Below are 26,049 nucleotides of genomic sequence, written 5' to 3'. Positions count from 1 at the left end.
GTAATGAGATCATCAGGGGTCAGTGCCCACTCAACAGCAGCTAACCACGTGCTCCTTTTTTGCCTCTCAAGGGAGAATGCTCTGAATAAGGCCTTTCCAAGGTGAAATCTCAGCTCTGGATTGGGTGCACTCTGGGGGTTCTCCAGATCGGGGCTACAGCTGCCTTGGGTTTGTGTATTGAAACAGAGTCGTAGTGAGTGGTGGCTGTGAATGGGGATTTGTGGTCCATAGCCCCATAAAAAAGGGTATGCACACTGAGGCTAATGCTGGATGAACGTGGTTAAATGCTAATCTTGCCAAGTTTGCCGAGCCCCCCATAAGGGGAGGCATTTAAGCGTCTGCTGAAGAGTTCTTTCCTGAATGGGGTCTCTTTCCACCAATAGCACACAAATGTTATTCTAGCACGGCTTCACACTTGGTCCAAATCTACAGAGTTTTTTGGATGGTATCTTGTGCAACTCCATCAGGTTGGATGGTGTTTCATGCCATGGTATTGCCATCCCCAGCCCTACAACGTTCCTGCACGTTCTAGCTGTGAGGCTTGGAGCCCTGGTGGTGTCGTGGGTATACATTGGACTGCAATCTGCTCGGTCAGCAGTTTGAAACCACCAGCTGCTCCACCCGAGAAAGAAGGGACTTTCCACTCTCATGGCAGTTATCCCCTCAGAAACCAACAGAGGCCGTTTTTATCTGCCCTGCAGGGTGCCTGAGTCAAGGTTGACTCGAGGACAGTGAGAGAGCTATGGGGTTGAGTCAAGGCACTGAAATGCTTTCATATTTTATTTCTCCTTTAAGTTTTATTGGCCTATGATTGACACATCATACAATTTAATAGTTCAATCACATTAAAAAGAGTTGGGCAATCACCACCACGGTCATTTCAGAATTGTTTTCAACTTTAAGTTTCGAATGGTTTTCTATGACGTCAGTGTTATGAAGATTAAGCAAAGTAGAATGGCTTAGTGATGATGTCACCCAGCAGTGCCACAGAAGAAAGGCCGGGTGATCGATTCTACAGTCAGTGAAAGCCCCGTAGAGTACATTCTCCTCGGAGACCACACATGGAGTCCCCAGGGGTTGGATTCTGCTACATGATGACTGGCGTCTTTTTGTTCTGATTTTGGTTGTAGTACAACAATGGATATACACAGAATCTCAATGAAGGTTTCATTTTGTATCTGTTAATAACTGGATGTGAATTTCACTTTAGTAAGCGAAAAGTCCTCATACTGGACCATAAATGACATCATGATAAACAGAGAAGAGATCGAAGTAATTAAGGATTCCATCATGCTTGGATTCACCCTCAATGACCATGGAAGCAGCAGTCAAGAGATCAAATGACTTATTACACCGAATAATCTGCACAAGATCTCTTTAATGTGTTGAAAAGCAAGGACATTATTTTGACCCATGCACCTGTAATCACCTCATATACATTTGAAATTTGGACACTGAATAAGGTAGATGGAAGATGAATGGATACATTTGAATTATGGTACTTGCAAAGAATATTGAAAGTACCATGGACAGTAAAAACCACCACAAACAAACTTGTCTAGGAAGAAGTGCAACCAGAATGGTCCTTAGAAGAGAGGATGGGGAGACTTCGTCTCAGGTACTCTGGACGTGTTAGCAAGAGAGACCAGTTTCTGGAGAAGACATCATGCTGTGTTAAAATAGAGGGGCAGTGGAACAAAGGAAAACTTTTGACAAGATGGATTGAGACAGTGGTCACAACAATCAGCTCAGACATAAGAACAATTGTGAGGATGGCACAGGACTGGGCGGTGATTTATTCTGTTGTACACAGGGGATCTATGGGTTGGAGCCAACTTAATGGCACCTAAAAACAGCACGCAAACAATAAAGCACTTGTGGTAGTTGATTGACCCCCCTTCACTTACTCGATTCCTTTGGGGAAGGACCGCCCAACTCTTAATATTTTTATTTGATTGTTTCCCTCCAGCATCCAACACAGTGTTCTACACAGGGTAGGTAGGCAGGCAACTTTGAAAAATTGAATTGATGAATGGATATTTAAAAAAAAGGAGTTATGTTAGGTAACAGTTGTATAATTAACCTGTGGTTTCATAGGATAAGGAGCACTGGTAAGGAAGGTTGTCTAGTAAGCATTGGGCTGCTAACCATGAGGTTGGTGGTTCAAACCCACCAGCCACTCTACAGGGAGAAAGACGAGACTGTTTGCTTCTGCAAAGATTTACCATCTTGGAAACCATATCTAAGGTCACTATGAGTTAGGATTGATCCCATGGCTATGGGTTTGGTTTTGGTTCTTGAAACAATACGATGTTGATTTTGTGAATTCTGTTGTAAATTACTATAGATGAGGAGCTTTTAAATTAATAACATATAACCTAGGTTAGGAATTGTGAAAGCCTATTTTTACCTTTCTCAAAAGCATGTCACCTCATGAGCCTTAGAGAAAACACTAACTTATCTCCCAGTGACTGTCAACTTGTAAACCACCACAGCATCAGGTTTCCACTAATGGATTTAACATTTTAATTTTTGACACTTGAGTCCTCCATTCATGTGGAAGCTGATTTTCCCATGGGAACAAGATTTTATTATTCTACATAGATCTCAATTCCATTCGGTTATTTTTTGAATCATCCTACCTGCTTTCTTTCTAGTCCCTTCTATTATACTTGTATTTCCCCTAAGACTGATCCCATTATAGCCTAGATCATTATTCAGATAAAGTAGCTTTCCCTGTTCACCTTTCTTTATCTCCCTCTCTCATCTGGAATAGTGTCTGGTACAGAGTAGGAAATCAATATAGATTCGCTGCACGAATGGATGAATAATTAATTACTCGGGCATAAGGATCTTATTTTCTCTGCCCACCACTCTCCTGACTGCTATCAGTTTTTGTCCTGCTCTATTTGTGATTATTTTAAAATGTTGGATTAAGGGTTGGGTCAAGACTTGGTCATAATGCTCCGATTCTGATACGAAGTCTTCATTGGTCTGTGCACGGCCTGCTTGATGAAGGGGTGAGCTGGAGGCGTGTACAGGGAGGGAAGAGTGATGGGCAGCACTGGAACCTGCTCCTTGTGTATTGTATTTTTCAGTTTGTAAGCTTCTTTTCACTTCTTTAAAGTACTTTGGTGAATCGGGACTCTTAGTTTTAATAATGTAAAATGACCTAGCTGTTCCTTTATAGTCAATGCGCTCTGCATCTTGCTTAAGTTTTTCTTGCTCTGAGGTCTGAAAGATGTTTATCTTTATTTTTCACTAACCTCAAACCCCAAATCAAACCCACTGCCATCAAGTCAATCTCAACTTCTACTGACCCTACAGGACAGGGCAGAACTGTTCCCTCGGGCTTCCAAGAGATCAGACAGCCTCAGAGCAGCTGCGGGGCTTGAAATATTGACCTTGCCACCAGCAGACCATTATGCCAGCCTCTGCGCCACCAGGCTTCCACTAAGAGGTTTAATATTTTTTTATTCAAGAAATTTAAGTCCTGAATTCATGGGAAGTTGATTTTTGTATGTGGTTTGAGTATGGTTGACACAATGGATGGATGGGTTGTGATAAGAGTTGTGCAAGCATGTATAGATTGTGATAAGAGCTGTAAAAGCCCTCATTAAATTATTTATTTAAAAAACTACTCAGTGAGATCCAGAGCAACTATAAAATTACTTTAGCTCTATTTACTGCACACATAAACTTCCATATTTTGCTTCCCTTCTTTGTGTGAATTGTTATACATTTAATTGTGTCTTCCAAAAATTGTGTCATGAATTCTAACCCCTATACCTGTTGTAGTAATCCCATTTGGGAATGGGTTTTCTTTGGTCTGCTAATGAGACAGGATTAATGTAAAGCGTGTTTTGAGTTCATCTTTTTTTTTTTTAAATAGAAAGGGAGCAGATTAAGCAAGGAGGCAGAGTTGTGAAAAAGATAGATGTTAACCCACAGGAAGATTACTAAGGTGCCACGTGCCCTGAATTTGGGTTTTTAGCTATGCAAACCTGGGGAAATACATTTCTGTTTATTAAATCCAAAAGAAAAAAATCAGACTTGCTACGTATTAATTTTTAAAATTAAACTTATTTCTAAAAGTTAATTTTAATTTTTTTCAAAGAAAAGTATACATTACACTTGTTCTTGGTAGTATGGAACTTAAACCTGTGGAATGTGTGTTCGAATTTATGAAACAAAGAAACTAGCATCTAGCCAGCGGTTCTCAACCTGTGGGTCATGACCCCTTAGGGGGTCAAATGACCCTTTCACGGGGGCCACTCGATTCATAAGAGTAGCAAAATGACAGTGATGAAGTAGCAACGAAAACAATGTTATAGCTGGGGGTGTCACCCCACATGAGGAGCTGTGTGACAGGGCGGCGGCCTGAGGACGGTGGAGAAGCACTAAGCTGCTGATCCGGTTAATCTAGAAAAGCCATTTTCACTGGCGTTATGGGTTTGATAAGTTATTTCTAGAAACTTTTTCCAGTCAAGGCAAGCTCTTTTTTCTCTTTCTGTCTAATGAGACATGTAGAAATAAATAGATCAATTCACTTTTATTTTTTTCAGTCATGTATCAAAGTCCTAGCCAGCCTTCACAGGCCAGCTTGCGCTCCTCTTCCCCTCTGCCTCTCCTGAGCCGTGGAACATCTCCTGCCCGAGGCCCAGCATTCGCTCCTCTCTCAGGGAGCTGCCCTTCCCTTCCCTTATGGTGATTTGTGTATTTAAGATCTGCACTCTCACCGTGGGCAGGAGTCTCCTTTGTGCCCTAATGTTGGACCCAGAGCAGAATGAAAGTGTGAGAAAGCACTTGGCAAATAGAAAAGACCTTGGCCTCCCAAGTACAATAGGGTTATCTTCAAAGGTTCTATTGGATAAGGAAACAGTAGCTGCAAAAATGAAAGACCAACTAATCTATGTCCCAGAGACACAACAAACAAGCGTCTACACAGGTGATATGGTTTCAGCTTTTCAGAATACCCTATGATTCATTTCAACAGCTGGACTCTAAGCAGTATGAAGCAGTCTGTTTCGATAACCTCTTTTACTTTAATTACTTGAAAATGAAAGGAAAACCTCCCCTTTTCCCCCTTCCAGGGCCAGTTCTGTGACTACTGCAATTCTGAAGATCCCCAGAAAGCACACCCAATCACCAATGCAATTGATGGAACCGAACGCTGGTGGCAAAGTCCTCCTCTGTCCTCGGGCGCACAGTACAACAGAGTGAATGTCACCTTGGACCTGGGGCAGGTGAGTGATGCTCTCTGTTGGAATGGAAAAAGCAGGTTGGATGGCAGCTTTTGTGATGATTTCTGGAATGACCATAATTACTTAGTAACAGTAGTTTTAATTCATGTGTCATTGTTCAGCCTGTTACATTAACGTTTCCTTTCGCATCCACCGCAGCCTGTCACAATATTGTTACCTAGACATGTCTGTTACATGGACTAAAAAGTAATTATACGTGTTTCATTGGCAAAGACATTTTAAAAAATACCTTGATACCTGGAAATCCGGATCCTACGTATACTGACCACTACGGTTTTTTACCTGTTTTCCTGCCTGGTCCATGGAGGAACCTGACGTCAGGTTTATCCACCTGTGGTTGCTACGATGACCCCTGGGATACCTGTGCACTGCTGAACATCCTCTGTATAATCCTCTCCCCGAGGGAGTGGACAGAGCTGTGAATGTGATGGACTGCGGTCCTATGATTTCATGGCATTATATGATGAAAGGACTTCGTAGATATGCTTACGGTCTCAAGTCAGTTGATCCAAAGGGAGATTGGCTAGGGTGGACCCCACCTAATTAGGGGAGCAATTAAACAGCGTTTTCTGAAGGAAGACACTTGAAGCATGAGAAATTATCCTCCTGCTCTTGAAGGGCAGACTGGCACACTGCGAACAGCTGGTGGAGATGGGCACGTGACATGGCACCTGAGAGCAGGTTCTGAGAATAGCCCCCGGTCAACAGCCAGCTCCAAAGCAGAGACCTCAGTCCTGCAACCACAAGGAACCGAATTCTGCCCAGAACACGTGGGAACTTAGACGTGGGTCTTTGCACACATCCAGCCAACCTGTTGATTCCAACCTTGTGCCAACACAGAACCCAGTCGTGCAGTGGCAGGTGTCTGACCCCCAGAAGTAGGTGCGGGGATCATCCCCGGGTGTTGTAAGCTGTTAAAATGAGGACCCTTTGCCAGGCAGCAAAAGAAAATTAGCGTACCTTTCGATTTCCTCTTGTATCCCGGGCAGTGCTCCCATCTCTTTCATTCTACTCCTCTCATCAAGATGCAGCCCCTTCCTTCCATGTGGCTGCTGCCCCCGCAGCCCTTTCATGCTAGGAGGGGAGATGGACGCTACAAATACACAGAGTAGACCAGGGGTGCGCAGTATGTTGGAAGGTGATGAGACCTGTGGGAAAAGGAGAAAAATAGCAGAGCAGGGTAAGCAGCGCCGGGGCCAAAGACAGCAGGCAGGTTATTGTAAAGGCGAGGGCTTACGGTGAAGGGATGAGCAACTCAGATCTCTGCCCGCTAGACAGAGGTGACCCATGGCCGTCCAATAGGTTCCCGGCTCCTAGTGACCGTGTATGGAGAGCTTCCGGTATGGGTTTCCAAGACTGTACGTCTTTGTCGTTGTTAAGAGGCCACCGTGCCAGTTCTGACTCATAGTGACCCTGTGTACCATAGAGCAAAACATTGCCCGGGCTGGCGCCAGCCTCGCCCTTGTTCTTATGTGGGAGCCCATTATTGCAGCCGTCTGGAGAAGATGTAACTCGGTTTGCTCCCTTAGAGTGGTTGCTGGCTTCAAACCGCTGACTCTGGGGTTAGCAGCTCACCCTGTAACTTACTACGCCACCAGGGCTCCCAGACAGGGAAAAGCCCTGCTCAAACCATCAGGTGGAATTTGTCTGGAAATAGAAGTTGCAGCGTGGAGGCTGGCGGGATCAGATGGTGCAGGGCCTGGCAGGCCACGGAGAAGACCTGGTGTTTAGGTGAAGTAGAAGCAATGACAGGGGCTCAGTGACAGAGGGAGAGCACGATCCAGTTTACAAGGGTCTCCTGGCTGTTTTGTTGACCATAGAAGGTGCCCTGATGGTGCCCTGGCTCCATGGGAGACAGATGAGGCTTTCCATTCCTGTCACAAGTTCCGCTCTCAGAAATGCACAGGGCAGTTCCACCCTGTCCTACGGGGTTGCCATGAGTCCCAAGCAGCATGGTGGCAGTGAGTTTGGTTTGGGGTTTGGTAGAAGGGTAAACGTGGAAGCCACCGGTGACAGTGGAAGGAGAGAGACAAAACTGGGTCCCAGATAGGTTTTGAAGTGGTGCCAGGATGTCCCGCGGCAGTCAAAGTGGAGTGTGAGAAAAGAAAAGATTCAGAGAAACTCCCAGGACTTTTGACCTCAGCAACCAGAGCTGCTATTTTCGGAGATTGTGGGAGGGGGCACGACAAGAAGAGTTAGTTTGGAAGTGCTAAGTTTGAAATACTTTTATGGGGACATCCTTGGACATATGAGTCTAGAGTGATTCTCAACCTTCCTCATGCCGTGACCCTTTCATACGGTTCCTCATGTTGTGGAAGATGTCTTGGTGCACAATGGTAAAGTACTTAGTTTATCATGAAAGGTCGGTGGTTCAAACTCATCAGTCACTCTGGGAGAAAGACGTGGCAGTTGGCTTCCTTGAAGATGATGGTCTTGCCCCCTGCGGGGCAGCCCTTTGTCCTCCAGGGCTGCTGTGAGTTGGAATTGACTGACTGGCAATGATTTCCTGCTTTGTTTGGGTATTTTCTTTGGAATTCCCTCAGCTCCTTAAATTTGTAGGTTTATATAATTTGCCAAATTTGGGAAGTTTTCAGCTATTTTTTCACATACATTTTCAACTTCACTCTCATTTTTTCCTCATTTTTCTGTGCTTCTGATACAAGAGGCTTCTAAAAAGTTCGTGGAAAATTTCTATGACCCTTTAATTCTTTTTTCCCACAAACTCTTGAAGTCTCTTGCATATGAACACTAAATCCTCATTCCACAGGCCCCTAAGACTCTCTTCTACACCCCTTTTGTCCTTCAGTTGACTCTCTAATTTTCAGTTGGGTTATTTGAACTGTCTGTCTTCAAGTTTGTTTCTATTATATTCATATTGCTATAATTTATTTTGATTTTTATAATTTACATTTTGGGTGAGATTTTATACATCTTTTTTTTCTCCAAGAGAATTTGTTATCATGCATTGAAACATTTTAATGACTGTGCTTTGAGTCGATGTTAAATGTTTCTATCATCAGATTCATTATCTTGTATTGCTGCCTATTGATCATCTTTTCTCATTAAGTTTTGATTTTCCTGGTTGTTGAAAACACAGATCAAAAGAAATTGTACTAATTAGTTATTTAACTAAAGCTAATTAATTAAAGATAGGAAAGACAACATGTTTTCTGCAATGGTAATATGAGTAGGAAGAAGAGGCTCGCTGCTATCACGAGAATTTTCTAGGTGCTAACAAAACTAACTGTATATACTAATAGTAATATGAATTTCATTTTATTTTTTGCTGGCTTAAGTTGCATGCAGACCATAGTTCATATAAAAAAACATCATTTCAAAGAAATAAAAGTAGGAAATGCACTTCACAAACTGGAACAGACTAAGAATTTCTTAGAAATAAGGTATTATTGCATCTTTGGTTGGTAATAGTTTTGTGACAGAATGTCTGGTCTCTCAATATCTTAAACCCATAACTTGCGCTTAAGTAGGATTCTCCTGACAATATTTTCACCATCAAATTGCATCTGAAATAATTCAGGGAGAGCCACCATGATTCAAAAGACTTTATAACCCCAATGTCAACTTCAAATTAGTTGTATTCCTCTGTTAGCTAATTTTGGACATATTGTCAGGAGACATCAATATCTAGAGGAGGACATCCTGTTTGGCGAAGGAGAGGAGCAGTGAAAAAGAGGAAGGCCCTTTACAAGATGGATTGACACAGTGGCTGCATCAGTGAGCTTCAACATTACAACACTTGTGGAGAGGGTGCAGGACCTGGCAGTGTTGCATCCTGCTGTATGTACCTTGGTCGTTGTGAGTCAGAACCAGCAGGAAAGCACCTAACAAGAGCCCTGGTGGTAATATGGGTTGTGAGATAGTTAACGCTTAGTGTGCCAAGCTGGCCACTGAACGCATGTGGGATTAATTGAAGGGCAGAGAGATAAATGGCTCAGCAAATGTTGTCTCTTGCTCTCTGATCATCAGACCAGCGTGAGGCTGCCTTGTTTGCTCTGTGCCTCAATTTACAGGCTACACTACCTGTGGGACGCCTAACCTGTGGACTGTGTTGCTGTTTGATTATTTCCTTTTCCCCAATGAACAGTCACTCTTGTGAAAAGCCACAGGTCCCTTTGGGGGAAGGCTAGAAGAAAGACTAACAGTATAGACCTTCAGTGAGGTGTCAGGGTCCTCCTTCCAAGGGACCCGGCCTCCCCCTCATTCGAGGGGTTGTGGGTCTGTAAACTGGCTCAGGTCTGGGAATTGATTGAGTGATCATGACTGTCTATTCTGCTGTTCATCTGATCTAGCATTCTTCCACCTGTACAGATCATGTAAATATTTAGCAGGTTTTCACTCCTAGGAATGCCTTGGCTAAGTAGCCAGTGCCATAATTCCACATGAGACAGGTTGGTTTGATTACTATGGAAATCTTGTCTATTAAAACCACACCCACCCTGTCTGTTGATTCAGTGCTGACACCTGCCTTCTACTACCACAGGGACCAATCAGCCCCATTGTGGGCAAATGTTGGAGTTCACTTAGGGCAGTTCCCACTGTTAATCCTGGTGCACATAAAATAGCAATTACAGGAGTCTTCAGAGATGATGGGGACCACTTTATAAACTTGTTCCTTATGGTTGTGGTAAAGGGTGAGGCCTCAGGACACCCCTTTTTGGATCTATGGGAATATCCTGATAGATCCATTCCAACATACCAATTTCCCTAAGCTTTGGGATGCTTTCCTCTACAGTGTACCAAGGTAGGTCAGGTACCTCGAGTTGGTCTAATCTAGGCCATCTGACAGCCCATGCTTCAGTGAACCAATCAAATAAAGAATTAGATCCTCTCTTAGCCTCTCTCACAGAGATATTGAAAGAAGAACCTGTGCTTAGGAGTCCCATAACCAGAAACTCAGCTTGGTCTAATATTACATTTCGCACACCAATATCCCACACTCTTAGTAACCATTCCCAGGGATATTCCCCAGGCTTCTGCTTGTACATATTTGAAAACTCAAGCAGATCTTTGTGAGTTTAGCACGCTTCTTTTTGGGTAATCATCTCAACCTCACCTTTACGAGCTTTCTGAGGCTTAATTTTAGTGACAGTTCTGGAGGAAATAATGGCTGGTGAGGGTGTTTCCTGGGTGCTCTCAGCAATATCTTGTAAGGCATCTCCCTCAGGCAAAGCTACCGAAGCAGCCCCACCTGGCATTTCAGCTTGAACGGGTTGGCTAATCTGCTCAGGTGCGGGTTGTTTTATTGATTGTGGATTAATACCTTCAGCTGGGAGGGGTGGATCTATTGACTGGGTGGCTCAATCATTTCTAAGGGCTCAAGATCCTCCTCTTCTGGATCATCAGTCCATATGTTCCCATCCCATGTTTCAGAGTCCCAACTTTTCCCTATCAATGCCCTTACTTTGGTTTCAGACACTGCTCTAGATCTGTAATTCAGCTGCCATTGTAATTCAGCCATTCGCGTAATGAGACTCTGGACCTGGTTCTCAGCAAGGTCAGCTCTATTACTAGAGGAGAGAAGGCTCTCCTTTGTAGCACAGACAAAAGCTTTCAAATCTGAGAGTCGGCACCTGCGGCACACTTCTGAGGCTCTGAGACCATCCCTCTCCTTAGTCAAACTTTCCATTGTAAGAAGGTACCAGCCAACCAGCTTCCCTATGCTTGTCATCCTGACAAAACTGCTGGAAAATATCAGAGATACGATCATTCAGAGCCTCTCCTTTAACCGGCACTACTGTAGGTATTTTCTTTGCTTCTCACACCATGGACTTGTAAGAGTAGCAGACTTAGCCATGCCTTTGGGTGTAGAAATAGCATTATCAGTGCTGTTGAGACCAATCAGGCTGGAGAGCCAATTTAAGAAGCCCATATTTATGATTTTATTTCTCTAGAACCACTCCTAGTACAAATTATGTTAGACAGGGTTCTCTAGAGAAACAAAGCCAGAATGCTAATAATTATATATATATATAACATAAGAAATAAACAGTTAATTAAATTATAAAGCAGTACAAATGGCTCAGTGCAACTCACTCCCGCGAGACAGTTGTGAGACACTGGTAATCCTTCAAGTCTTGAGGAGCACCGGGTAGTCCTCTGTAGAATAATTCAGGCTATCCAGGCATAGGCAGCAAACAGCAAGGCAGGTCACCAACAGTCAGCCAGATGACAGGGTCCGACAGTCCCCAGCTCAAGATATGTAAATTCCAATAGTGTGGCAAAGCAGGCCTTGAAGGAACCTCAAAATACAGCAACACAGTCACAATGGGTTAGTTGTCCCATAGGTAGTGGAACTTGCAAATTGAGGCACAGAACAACCAAGGAAGCTCCACAATGGTCCAATGATCAAAAAACTAGAGACAAGAAAGGCGAGACCTGCCGAGCCATTTACCTCTCCGCCCTTCAATTAATCCCACATGTGTTCATTGGCCATGTTGGCACAATAAACGTTAACTATCTCAGGTTGCTAACTGCAAGGTTGGCAGTTCAAACTTAACAGTCACTCTGTGGAAGAAAGATGAGGCTGTTGGCTCCCATAAAAGTTTAGTCTTGGAAACCCTACATAGGCATACTCTGTATAGGGTCCGAATGGACTTACTGGCAGAGGGTTTGGTTTGGTTGATTTAGCATCAGTGCAGTAGATTTTTTTTATATTGACTGGGATAATTAAAAAAATAATTTTTTATTGGGGGCTTTTACATCTCTTATTACAATCCATGCATACATCCATGTGTCAAGCACATTTGTTGCCATCATCATTCTCAAAACATTTCTTTTCTATTTGAGTCCTTGGTATCAGCTCCTCATTTTTCCCCCTCACTCCCCCAACCTCCTGCCCTCATGAACCCTTGATAATTTATAAATTATTATTTTGTCATGTCTTACACTGTCTGATGTCTCCCTTCACCCACTTTCCTGTTGTCCATTCCCCAGGGAAGGGGTTATATGTAGATCATTGTGATCGGTTCCCCCTTTCCCCCCCACCTTCTCCTTCCCTTCCTGGTATTGCTACTCTCATTATTGATCCTGAGGGTTTATCTGTCCTGGATTCACTGTGTTTCCAGCTCTGATCTGTACCAGTGTACATCCTCTGGTCTAGCCAGATTTGTAAGGTAGAATTGGGATCATAATGGAGAGGGGGAAGGGGGGAAAAGCATTAAAGAACTGGTGGAAAGTTGTATGTTTCATCTTTGTTACACTGCACCATGACTGGCTTGTCTCCTCCCAATGACCCTTCTGTAAGGGGATGTCCAGTTGTCTACAGATGGACTTTGGGTCCTCAATCTGAACTCCTCCTCATTCGCAATGATATGATTTTTTTTTGTTCTTTGATGCCTGATACCTGATCCTATTGACACCTCATGATCACACAGGCTGGCATACTTCTTCCATGAGGGCTTTGTTGCTTCTCAGCTAGATTCCCACTTGTTTACCTTCAAGCCCTAAGACCCCAGACACTATATATTTTGAGAGCCGGCACCATCAGCTTTCTTCACCACATTTGCTTATGTACACATTTATCTTCAGCAATCCTGTCAGGAAGGTGAGCATCATGGAATGCCAGTTATTAGAGCAAAGTGTTCTTGCATTGAGGGAGTACTTGAGTGGAGGCCCCATGTCTTAAGCCTACAAATATATGTCCTAAATCTATATAGGTTTATACTAAACCTATAAATATATGCACATAGATCTATTTCCCCATTGTCATATATAAATATAGATACATAAGTACATGCCTATATTTAGATCTCTATAAAGACCTCTATAAATGTCCTTTGCCCCTAGTTCCTTCTTGTATTTCTTTTACTGTCTTCTTATCCCACTATCATGTTCAGCCTTCATTGGGGTTTCAGTAATTCCTCTTGGTTGCATTGCCCCTGATCAAGCCCTATCAGGGTCCTACACCTTCCTTGCCCTTGATTTTAGATCATTTATGTTCCCTTGTCCCTGGGGTTGTTCACACCCACTTCCTTTCCCCCACCTCCCCTCTCCCAAGGTCCCCCTAAAATTGTGGGTCCTGTTGATTTCTCCTCCACATTGTTTATCCTGCCTATCTGCTTGGGGGTAGTTTTTTAATGTTACTTATTTAACTGAAGATTCTATAGTTAATAGGGAATTTTAACCTATCAAAATGATCTGTATGCAACCTACCAATTCCTGCTGGACATGGTTCAACTTTTAGAGTTATTATCATTATTTTGGTCTTATTTTGTTCCTGAGAATATACATAGCCAAATACACAGGAATTCAGAGATCTCTACACCTACAACTTAGTGACACTGACTAAGTTTTTTGAGTTGTACGACTTTCGTTTCTGAGTTGTTAACTCTCAATCTCTTTTCTGAGTTGTTCTTCCCCATTAGCATAAACTCTCTGATAAAGAAAAAAATTTAAAAGCACCTTTAAAAGTATCCCTTTGATATGCTGAAAACCCTGTAATTAAATGTTTAATTAAGAAAACATCCACATAAGAACAATTTAATAATTTGCTGGTTGCTGACAGACATTAACTAGGACAGACATCTTCATGGAGATGATGTGTAAGCTCATCTTTGTTTAGTGCAGAAAGCTGCTCTGTGGGTGGTTAAGTGTGAGTTCTAGCGCCATCTTGTCCTGGCCCCCTCTGTGCCTGCCTCCACTCCTTGCTCACTCTGTGTCCAAGGTCAGTCAGCATGCTCAATGGTCCTTTGCCTGAGCCCCATCATGAATCACATGAGATGAACATTAGGGCTTGTCTTGTTGTGAGCTTTAATTGAGTAAACAGCTTAGGTTTTATACTCTCTCTTCGGCAGTGATAATGATTTTTGTTGGATAAAGCAAGTGTGAGCAGTCAATAAACACTCATTATTAATGACAGACATATGTCTTACACTCCTTTAGTGAATGCTGTCTACTGTACCGGAGAAAGTGAACCAGAAAAGTCTAGGAACAAGAAAATCAATATAAATAATGCCAAACTGGAGATGGTTTCTCCTTTCATGTTGGCACAAAATGTACTTTAAATACGATTCGGAGTTTATAACATATTGGTTGGATCTATGTTTTCTTCCTTATGGTGAAATTAACTAGTCACAGTGTCACTGAACATTCAGATTTGATCATTTGATAGTAATATAAGAACCTTAGATTTATGGAAGCCTAAGTTTTGATACATGATAAGGAAATAAATATAGGTCTAGATCATAAACTGGTTAGTACCAAATTTCTTTTTTCCACCTCTTGAGAAATGAAATTTGATTTTTATGTACTGGGATCAGTTTGACAGCTTGGAGTGTGATGCGCTGGTTGAGTTATTAATACAGGAAAGCATTTCCTCAGGTCTCCATCTTTCCGTTTTCCATTCCCCACTGTCATGGAGCTAATGCCCACCCATAGTAACCCTGGAGAGCGTTCCTTTGTGTGCGTGTTTCTTTTAAATGTTTACTTGTGTTTTATCTATCTATCTATCTATCTATCTATCTATCTATCTATCTATCTATCTATCTATTTTAATAGTCTTATTGACATTTAAGAGGAGCCCTGATGGTGGAGTGGTTATGATTGGACATAGATCTGCATGGTCAGCAGTTCAAAACCACCAGCAGCTCTGTGGGAGAAAGACTGGGCTTTCTGTTCCTATAAAGGGTAATAGTCTTGGAAACCCACAGGGGTCACTATGAGTTAGCATTGCCTTGATGGCAGTGAGTTTGTTTTTTTTTTTTTTTGAGTTTGGTTTTTTAATGACATAAAATTCAATAATTCAATCATATTAAGAAGAGTTGTGTAATCATCACTATAATCAGTTTTAGAAATTGTCTTCTTTCTTGTACTCATTGTACAACCTGCCCTGTCATGAGGCTACGAACTTATTAATCCAGTTACTGTCTGTCTAGATTTATGTATCCTGGATTTCCTATACAGGAAAATACACAAAACAAAGACAAAAAACTTCAGCAACAATGACAAAATAAACCAGAAAAGCCTCAACGAAAAAGAAAGCAGAAACTATTTAAAAAAACTGAAACATGTTTAAAATGGGACCAAAGGGAGATCAAAGATAAGGTGTAACATTATAACTTAATTACATTTACCAAGTCTACAATGACCTCTGTCTGATAGCAGGCTATTCATATCCTGGGACGATTCTCAGAGGGAATTCAATGAAGGCTTAATCCATGTGTGGATCCTGCCACTGAATTTTGGGCTTCCATTGTTGTCCATAGCCTTCTGACACTGGGTATTTAGAATTTAAACTCTAATACTATTCCTCCCTTCAGGTTTATATTTTATTATTTACAAACATTGGATCACATAGGCTAATGTGCTTCCTCCTTGTGGACTTAGCTGACATCTCAATTAGATGGCTACTGGCTTTAAGACAAGCCTTTACGACCCAGCTGCTATTATTTCTGATAGCTGGGCATGGTCTTATTTCTTCACCACACTTTTCTGTAACACCCATACCTTTAGTAATCTCTTCATGAGTAGGGATTGAGTAGGGCCACATTGTAAGAACTAATTATTCTTCAATTAGGGATATGATTGTGAGCTCAAAACCCATTTATATATCTATGGTTACAGGTGCCCCTGGTTCACTTTAGAAATATCATTTTTATTTGATTGGAGAACATTATAAATCATCCTCATGGGACTCTTGATAATATTATTAATTTAGTCAATGGTATAACACTTAAAACACTATTGATAAAAATAAATTATACATATCCCACACAGAGATTCTGAGCCTGGAAATTTTTGTCGGAGCAGATAGCTTCGAATTTTTGCTATGGAGTGGTTGCTGGGTTTGAACTGCTGACCTTGTGATTACGAAAGTTTTGTGATTCACAATGTTGTTTTCTGGAGTTGTTTGAGTTAATTTTATTATATAGTATTCACCAGTTTCAGGCTAGAGAAGAAGAATGTGATGTCTTACAGGAAAGTTTAATATCACTTCTTCAAGTATAATGAGTTTGTTTTTGCATTTAGAGCAAAATATGTTAGGCTTCAAAGAAAAGAGCCGGTGGTCTCTTGGGACATTTGTTTCTGGGTTCCTGGTGGTACCCCTGCTGAAATAGGCAGGTACAGCAATGCCATCCAGGTTCACACCCTGGACTTTTCTTCGGAATGTAAAGAACTCTTCCTTTATGGATTCAAAACCCTCTTCTCCTCTCATCCATGTTTACCTTCATCCTTTTCTTTGCATTCATTTTCTAGGGTTTCCATAATAAAATACCGCAAATTAAGTGGCTTCAAATGAACATGTATTATCTCACATGTTCTAGGTGGATGAATATTCATAGAAAAAGAGGAGTGGCATTCTTATAAAAAACATTCACTAAGGCAAAGACATATTGTCCTGATGAAGGAGCCCATTAACATGAAATAATAATAGCATCAAAGGATTTACAGTCAGAAGCTACTTAAATAAGTCCTAGAACACACACACACACACACACACACACACACACACACACACACACAAAGGTCACAACCTCATCCCGTTACTGGTGGCTCTTGCCTGGGCGTATGCCCCATGAAGTTCACTTCACTAGGGGGGCATAGGTCACAGGAGTCATGCCCGGGCTGCATTGGTCAGAAGAAGGCCCTGTGCCAATCTTGTCAATTCTTCTATGTAAGAAGATCTAAGAGCTTCCATGTGTTCTTCTATGAATCACAGTCCCATTCTTGCCTCTCTCGTCCCATCTATGTGATGCCAAACCTTCAATCACGATGAGAAAGATCTCGCTGGAAATGCCACAATGCCCTCAGTTCTGAGTGCAGCCAAATGCGTGAGGAATCATTGTGCACAGCCAAGGGCTGCTACCGTTTAAGAGCCACCACAGGCCACAGTGACCTTACTTTATATATTTATAACATTAATTTCTATCTGTAGAGACAATGGGAGAAAATTTCAGAAGAAAACCTTTTTTGGTTTCCTACTGTTGCTGCTTCCTAGTACCGTTTCTGTTATACTGCATATGTTTCTTGAATTTATGTGGACTGCCTACAAGCTGCTGGGTGTTTTAGAAAGACTCACTTTCTATTGTGCCTGGAATATCTGTAGTGTTAGCTGTATGACAACAATAATGAAAATGTCAGAAGCTGGAAAAAATCTGGAACCATGAAGAAAGCTCCTGTCTAAGACTGAACGTTAAAGGGAGCCTGTGAGCAAGCTGAAATGCTGGCTAGATGACCTCCTGGATTCACCTGTTGAGTGGAAGTGGGAGAAAAGCAGCAATAGAGAGATGGGTTGAGTCTGGCCACTGACACCCATGGACCTGGATTACAGGGACTCGAGGAGAAGATGAGAGAGTGGGTTGACTGGTCAGAAGTTCATGACCTCGCACAAGGGGCTAGGGTTGTTGAGAATGTGTGATGGGGCCATGGTCTAAGGTAAGGTGACCAGTGGACACCCTAGTGAGACTAAGAGAGGCAGTCCACATTGAGTTGACCAGAACCCGACCAGATGAAGAGCTTTTTGAGCCTGTGAACTGGTGCATATTGCTGTTGACTTCATGGATGGCCTGTCCGGATTTGACTTTGCTTATGGATGCGGATTTCGCAAGGTTCCAACTGGAATGAAGATTCTTCATGTCGAAAAATATGATTGTCTCCTCAGAGCACTAGGTTGATATAAGTGGGCAGTATAGAAATTGGATACCCATAATTGGGGGGATGAATGCATGAAGGGGTTGACTTGCAAACTTTCATAGGTGGGGGAATACATCCATAGGATTATAGGAGTAAGGTATAGTAGTTACGTAACTGCAATTGTTAGGCATAGGATATTTTTTGTTTTGTTCGCCTATTGAATGTTATGTTTAAATGAGTGTGGCACATATTGAGTTGTTTGCATTTTAGTTTTATCCTATTGGGTACAGATATGATTTGGTTATTGTTTGAAAATTATATGTAGCTAGAGTCATGTGAAAGTATTAAATTGACAAGGGGTAGTCTGTGGTAGTCACCTAATCTGGTGTCAATTTAAGGATTAAGAATGTAGGGGTGGAGTCTAGGCTGTCAATCTGGAGATAGCCAATATGTGGGCATGGCCTTCTCCTGAGAATTCTGGGAAATCTGGTACTTCCTCCTTGGAGATGAAGACACCTCTTTCTCTCTGCTACTCCCTGGGAGACACTGCAGAAGACAAGCCACATGGATGCAACCAGACCTCGGAAGCCGGAGAAGCCACAGAGAGACCACCTGCCAGCACTGAGATGCTTACAACACCACTGGACCCAAAGACTTTTTACCCACTGGCCTGTGATCATCTTGCATTTGGCTTCATTGCATGTGTTTTGTGAGTTTGAAGAGGACTTTATAGATTGGTATCAGGCATATGGGCTAATATCAGACTTATGGCCTTGGACAGGACTGGGTTGGGCTGTTTTCTCAATGTTCAATTCCTCTTGTATATAAACCTCTTCCTTATATAAAAAAATGAAAACGTTATACATCTTTAAAAAAGAGTAAGGTAGAGATTCACATGGTTGAAAAAAGAAACACTAGACAGTATATACAGAGTAGCATCAGAATTTTTTGTTTGCATTTAACTCAATAACAACAACAGCAACATCGAATCATTATGAGCTGGAATCCACTAAAAGGCAGTGGGTTTGGGGCTTGGGCTTTGGAAGTTCTTACGCTATTGGCAGTGATTCCATTATAAGTTTCTACCTACTGCAGGGAAGGCTGGGAAATGTAGTCTAGCTGTGGGCCTACGTAGGGCCGTATGTTGTCCAATCAGATGAGCACTCTCTCTAGCAGTGAGCTGCAGATGATGCCACCAGTTGCCAAAGCTGATTCAGTGCGTCTCTTCCCAACTCCATGTTGACGTCAGTCAAGTTGGTAGCTTGAAATTGGCCGTGGTAGGAGGACTAAGACCACAGAAACTGGCAAATGTTACAAATCAGGGCCTCTTCTTTCCAATATCTATCTGGTTTACTGGCACCCTACTGAGCTTCTCCCAGGCCCCTCCATTTTTACTACTCCCTTATGATTTACTTTGTCATTATGCCTGTACCTTAATATCTCTGCAGTCTAACTTCTCTTCTCCAGGGAAGCATGCCACTTTAACTAGACCCTGGACATAAGAATAATTTTCTTTAATTAGTCCACCCAACTCCTAGGTGATCTTGAAACTTCTACTTTCAGCGTCCTTTGGTTTTCAGACAACCTAAGAGGTACAGATGAGAGAGATGAGGAAGATGAGAAACAATTGGGGAAGGTGGAGTGAGGAGGGGAGGAAGGGGGGACCGATTGCACTGATAGACACATAATCTACTTCCCTGGGGATAAACGACAGAAACGTGGTGAAGGGAGACATCGGTCGGTGTAAGATATGAAAAGACCTCCAACATTTTAATTTCAGTTGTCATCTAACCAGTATGACAAACATACCAGACACAACAGACAGGGAGTTCAGTTTAATCCGTTTCCTTCCAAAACATCCAGCAGGTTGTAGACCGACAAATTTGAGAAACATAAGCAGTGATAGAAACTAGTAGGAAGCAGCAAGACTAGGGAACAGAAGGTTTTTCTTCTGAAAATTTTCTCCCAGGGTTCCCTACAGCTAGACGTTAGTATTATAAAGACATAAAGTGAGGTCACTGTCACCTGGTGGCTCTTAGAAGGTAGCCCTTGGTTACACGTTATGCTTCCTCGATCATTTGACTACACACCCGAATTCAGGCCATTGTGAAGTTTCCAAAGAGATGGTTGTCACCATGAAGGTGGTGACCAGGCTTCGGTATCACACAGGGAGGCAATGCCTGAATGCAGGGAGAGGCACCCATCTGCTGCTGAAGCAGCCCATTCCTGTGTCCCTGGGAGGGAGAGACCAACTTTGCCCATGACCAATAGAGGCAATCCTGCAGGTTTTTGCATCATTTAGATCTATACTCGGTGGTCCTGGAAGCAGCAGTCAACTATGTGTAACTCAAATGGAGCCGCGCCCTTCACTGGGCAAGTCTGCTGCACCATTCTTCCACAAAGTATTACAAAGCCAAGATCTCTTTGAGACTCAGGGGGACTTTTCAGTCCTGTGGTCTTTTTAGTCCCCTCATTTACATGTGACGGTTGGACAATGAATAAGCGAGATCGAGGAAGCATCTCACGTTTGAAAGTACTGGGAACTGCTGGGAAACAAGCACACGCACAGACCGAGGGCTCTGCAGACACGAGACTGGCAAGACTCGACCTCGTGTTCTTTGGACATGTTACCACGAAGAAGCAGGTCAGTCTCTGGAAACAAACCTGCTGCTGGGTCAAGTACAAGGTCATCGTAAATGAAGGCAGCTTTCAAGGAGATAGGTGGGCACAGTGGCTACACCAACGGACTCAACCCACCATTGTGAGGATGATGAAGGACTGAGCAGCGTGTCACTCTGTTGTCCATGAGGTCACTGTGAGTTGGAACCAACCGGATGGCCGAGCTCCCAGAATCGTGGCCTATGCTGATGTTTAAAAAGCAAACAGAAGCAGACTTCTTGATGTCAACTTCATTTCTCTGGGGGTTGTGCACACAGCCAAGAAAGCAAAAAGCAGATGGCCAACTGGCATACTGTCAGCGGGCTAGGTTGTGATCAAGAGCCAACAAGGAAGGCAAGTTTCTGTGACTTCTTGAGAAAGACAAGCTGCCAGGCCAACGTTTTGTGGTGCGATCCGGTTGAGGCCTAGGCTAGGACACGCTGGAGAAGGAGAGTCCAGGAGCCAGAGACTGCCTTATGGGGCAGTGGTGTTTCCGTGGTAGAATTCTCACGTTCTCTACGGAGGGCCCGGGTTTAATTCCTGGCCACTGCACCTCAAATCTGCCAATCATTATCTGGCACTGGAGGTCTGTGGGTCACTGTGATGCTGAACAGGTGTTCAACTGGTCTTCCGGACTAAGACAGATTAGGAGGAAATATCTGGTGATCAACTTCCCCCCCCCAAAAAAAATCAGCCAATGAAAACCCTATGAATCATGGCACACACACACACACACACACGTCTGAGGCCTGCTTAGATATGACAGTGTTAGGTCTTAAGGGGATATGTTATTAATTAGTGCCATCTTCCATAGATAAAAAAGAACATTTATTATAACAGTGAAAAGTGGGAAGCAATTTCATGTCCAGTAGAAGGAATGGATTCTGATTAGAAGTGGATTAGTAGGTGATGCCATTACTAAAACCCATACCAAAGCCAGTGCCAGCGAGTCAATTCTGACCCATCACATCCCTATATGGGGTTTCCTAGGTTGTACCTTTTTCCTGGAGCAGATAAGCCCATCTTTCCCTCATAGATAGGCTGGTGGGTTTGAACCCCTGATGTTGTGGTTAGAAGTCTAATGCTTACCTGAAATCGCTACCAAGATTCCTTGCCATATGGAGTGTCTTTACTGACAGGACATGTGTGTGTGCTGCACTGTGAAGAGAAAAGTGAACAGTGTATGTAGACAGTTCGTGCTGTTTGGGTGGATCAGGGTTTCTAGTAAAAAGTAATGTGCATGGAAGCAGAGGGGGGAAAAATCAGCAAAGATCGATCCCCCAATGCAGAGTGCTTCTCTCTGTATGGCGGGATAGCCGTGCTTCCTCTGTGTGTGCATTTAGAGTGTGATTTACAAGGCACTGGACTGGTTAACCACAGGACAGTGTGAAACTACCCATCGCTCCTTGGGAGAAAGAGGAGGCCTTTTACCCCCGTAAAGAGTTACTGTCCTACCGTATCTGACAAGGTTGCTTTAAGTCTGAATCGATTTGATAGCAGTGAGGTCAGTTTTGGGTTTGGGTGGATTAATAATTGTACAAATCTGTGACCCGGTCTGTCATGCGGCACTAGCCCCTTTCATCAATGTCTGGGAGTCAGTTTCTTCATCGGAAATATGGCAATAAGTCTATTACTAAACTCATAGGTTTAATGAAGAAGATAATACAGAAAAGAAATAATTTCCACATGAGAGTAACACAGTCAAATAAAAACAACAGAGAAAAAGCTTTTAGGAAAATGTGTCACACACTGTGAAAATTCAATACATGCTCGTTATCATCTGTGTGTTTTTTACAGTGGGCATGTAGTACTCATTGTAACTTAGATTCAGAAAAGCAATAAATCTATTTTCCTTTTGGGGGAAAAACAGGAAATGTCAACAGAGAGGGTAGGGATTTGAAGTCTTGATAAGAAAGCTTTCTTGGGACTCCTGGAAAGTCCCTGCCCCCAGTGTAAGCTTCAGACTATTTTATATTGGAATGAGATCTGCCTGTTAGAGATTTAAATGTCAACGGAATTTGAAGATGCCCTGAAAATGGAAATTGATCTTTTAAAAGAGCATATTTTATTTTTTAGCTCATCTTGAATGTCACTTTACAAGTTTCTTCCCTTGTGAAATATAGGAGACTTCAGACACACTTTGGCCTGAAGTCATGCCGTTTCCCTTTTACGATTCATGGTAAGCAAAGACAAGGAGAAGCTGATTTTCACAAATGCTTCCCACGGGTTCCAAGAAAGTCCTGGGTTAAACAATGTCTCTGGGGAGACCTTCAGTTTGGAGCCTTCTTAGCTCCACACATGCCTTCCTTTGAGTCTTCCCGATACCATTGATTCCAGGGTTTGTGATTCTCTTTACTTTTGCTCCCCAATTTCCCACAGGGTTTCCTTCCTGTTGGAAAAACAAAACAAAGCAAATGACCATCAAGCCATCTTTTCTTTTCTTTCTGTCTTTCTTTCTTTCTTTCTTTTTAAAGCATTTTATTGGAGGCTCATACAACTCTTATCACAATCCATCCATCCATTGTGTCAACTTTTGTACATTTGTTGCCATCATCATTCTCAAAACATTTTTTCCTACTTGAGCCATTGGTATCAGCTCCTCATTTCCCCCTCCCTTCCCCAACCTCCCTCCCTCCCTCATGAACCCTTGATAATTAATAAATTATTATTTTTTTTATGTCTTACACTGTCTGGTGTTTCTCTTCACCTACTTTTCTGTTGTCCGCCCCCCAGGGAGGGGATTATATGTAGATCCATGTGATCGGTTCCCCCTTTCTCCTCCCCCTCCCACCTTCCCTCCGTCCTCCTGGTATTACTGATGATCATCTAATAATGGATGCAGCAGTACATTAATAGGGAGTTTCCAGAGGTTCATGCTAGATTAAGGAGGGGATGTTGAACAAGGGACATCATTTATGAGGTAAGGTGAATCTTGGCGGAAAGCAGAGAATAAGAGAAAGATGTTTCGTTGTTTTTCATTGATTATGCCAAAGCATTTGACTGTCTGGATCATAAAAAACAAAACAAAACTATTCTGAGAAGAATGGGAATTCTAGAACATTTAATTGTGCTTGATCCTGTACATGGATCAAGAAGCAGTTGTGGAAACAGAACAAGGGAAGACTAATGGTTTAAAATCAGGAAAGGTGCACATCAAGGTTGTACTTGTTTATCGTCACTATATCTATCCAATTTGTACATTGAGCAAATAGAGAAGTTGAACTATATGAAGAAGAATGAGGTATCAGGATTGGAGAAAGGCTTATTAACAATTTTGGATATGCAGATTATACAACCTTGCTTGCTAAAGGTGAGGAAGACTTGAAGCACTTGCAGATGAAGGTCAAGAATAGATCAGTAGATACCTGGACCATAGGTAAGACCATGATAAGTGAAGAAAGGATTGAAGTCTAGGATTTCATTTTGCTTGGATTCCCAATCAATGCTCATGGAAGCAGTAGTCAAGAGATTAAAGGGCACATTTCCTTAGGTAATTATGCTGCACAAGATCTCTTTGATGCTTTAAAACAAGGATGCTACTTTGAGGACCTAGCCCAAGCCATGGTATTTTCAATGGCCTCCTATGCATGTGAAAGTTGGACATTGAATGAGGAAGACCAACAAGAAATCGATACATTTGGATTGCGGTGTGGGGGACGAATATTGAAAGTAGCACGGACTGCCAAAAGAATGAGCAAATCTGTCTTGGAAGAAGTACAACCAGAATGCTCCTTGGAAGCAAGGATGGTGAGACTTTGTTTCGCATTCATTGGACATATTACCAGGAGAGACGAAGTGGAGTGGAGGGGCAGCTAAAAAGAGGCAGGCCTTCATTGAGATGGATTGACAGAGCGGTTGCCACAACGGGCTCCAACGAAACAACATTTGTGAAGACGGCACATGACCGGGAGGTGCTTTGTTCTGTTGTCACTGAGTCGGGATTGACTCGACAGTGCCTAACGACATCAGAGTACAAACTGCTCTTTAGTACTAACTCAGTTCATCCTCCTTACAGCATTGTAAAGCAGCACCCCATTTTATAGACTGGAGCCCAGAGATCCTGGTAGCCTGATGGGTTGTGCATGGGGCAGTCTGACTCTAGTGCTGGCCTTGAAGGTGCTGCCCTTGCTCAGGTCCGGAGGACATTCTTCTGGTCAGTGTGGGTCCTGGGTGATAACTGCTGTCTTTCTCCCTGAGTGCTCTCAGGGGACTTCTCATCGTCTTCCAGTGTCCCCCTGTGGAGATCTGGGGGACATCACCCCAGTCTTAACAGTACTTGTGATTCCATGAATGGGCCTCAGAATCATGTTTCCCTCTTGAGGTTGCAGAATGTCGAGAGGTTCCATCGAATCTATGGAAGCATAGAGTCAAGTTCTTGACTGTAAGCCTCTGTCTAGAGCTTCATGGTGGATCAGGTAAGTCCTAGGCTCAACACATTTCTATTTCTAGTCTTTTACGCTTTCTTTTTTTGTTGGTTGGTAATTCCATATTATTCATCTCTTATATCCATGTACTTTACTCTGCCAATTGCTATTCATTCAGTTCTAACTCATGGTCACCCCGCGTGTGTCAGAGCCCCACTGTGTTCCATAGGGTTTTCTGAGGCTGGTTTTGGGAAGTAGATTCACCAGCTCTTTCTTTCACGGTACCTCTGGGTCGTTTCAAACCACGCACCTTTCAGGTAGCAGCCGAGTGCTGTAACTGTGCACCATTTAGGAATTTTTACACCCTTTAAGTTGAAAAGAGGGGCGTAGGGGGAGGATATACCCAAATATAAGCAAAATATTGGTGAAACAATAAAATAACAATATCTCCATCTGACTCATGGATTTTGTTGCCATCTGTGTAGACAGATGCTTCCTTCCTTTACAGTATTCCAAGCCTGAGAGATCCGTATTGTCATGTAGAAGCATTCTTTAAAAAAAAAATTTTTTTTTTTTTACATCTCTTGGTGTTTTTATTATCTTGGTCACGGGAACTTTTTCTTTTTAAGAAGCATTCTTATTGCATAGTGTTAAGTGATATCTCGGAGTCACTTGGAGAAACGCCGTGTAATTCCTTAGCAAACACTCAAGCGTCATCACGCTGGCGCGGGCGCTGCTTTCTGGGTTGTGTTTCTCCGAGAGGATTGTCATCGGGTGACTCAACACCAAGCAGCACGGCTGAACTTCAAAGGCCGCCTGAAGAGCGTGCCAGTTCATCATGTTCCTTGTACATCCCAAGGAACCCGCTTTTACCCAACAGTTTCCTTTTCAAGCTGATTCGGTATTTTGGTTCACTCGAGCCAAGCTACCCTTTAATTAGAAGACCCCATTAGCTCTTGTGCTATTTCATTACCAGCTATTTTCTCCCTCTCGTTTCTAAACGTTTCCAGCGACAGTAACATAATACTGGATGTGTTGGTGGCTGAGAGTGAGCTCTCTTTCTAAGTATAGAGGCTTAGCTTCCGCATTCGTATCCTGGCACGCACTGTCTTGAGGCATTCTAGCTTAACAGACCCCTTCCCATCAGGCCATATGGCTTTCTAGCCCTTATT

General features: G+C 42.7%; 1 protein-coding gene across 1 annotated transcript in view; it reads left to right on the top strand.

The window, feature by feature from the left end:
- The window catches only part of LOC142427460 (laminin subunit alpha-3-like), a 126,574-nt gene that overhangs the window by 41,540 nt on the left and 58,985 nt on the right, over nt 1–26,049 (top strand). Inside the window, exon 3 of the mRNA XM_075532728.1 lies at nt 5,094–5,246. Within this exon, the coding sequence (XP_075388843.1) occupies nt 5,094–5,246 (153 nt within the window). The remainder of the gene's footprint in view (nt 1–5,093; nt 5,247–26,049) is intronic.

This window comes from Tenrec ecaudatus, chromosome 15 (genome assembly GCF_050624435.1).
Source record: "Tenrec ecaudatus isolate mTenEca1 chromosome 15, mTenEca1.hap1, whole genome shotgun sequence".
NCBI lineage: Eukaryota > Metazoa > Chordata > Mammalia > Afrosoricida > Tenrecidae > Tenrec > Tenrec ecaudatus.
This window is presented reverse-complemented; position numbering and strand designations above follow the sequence as displayed.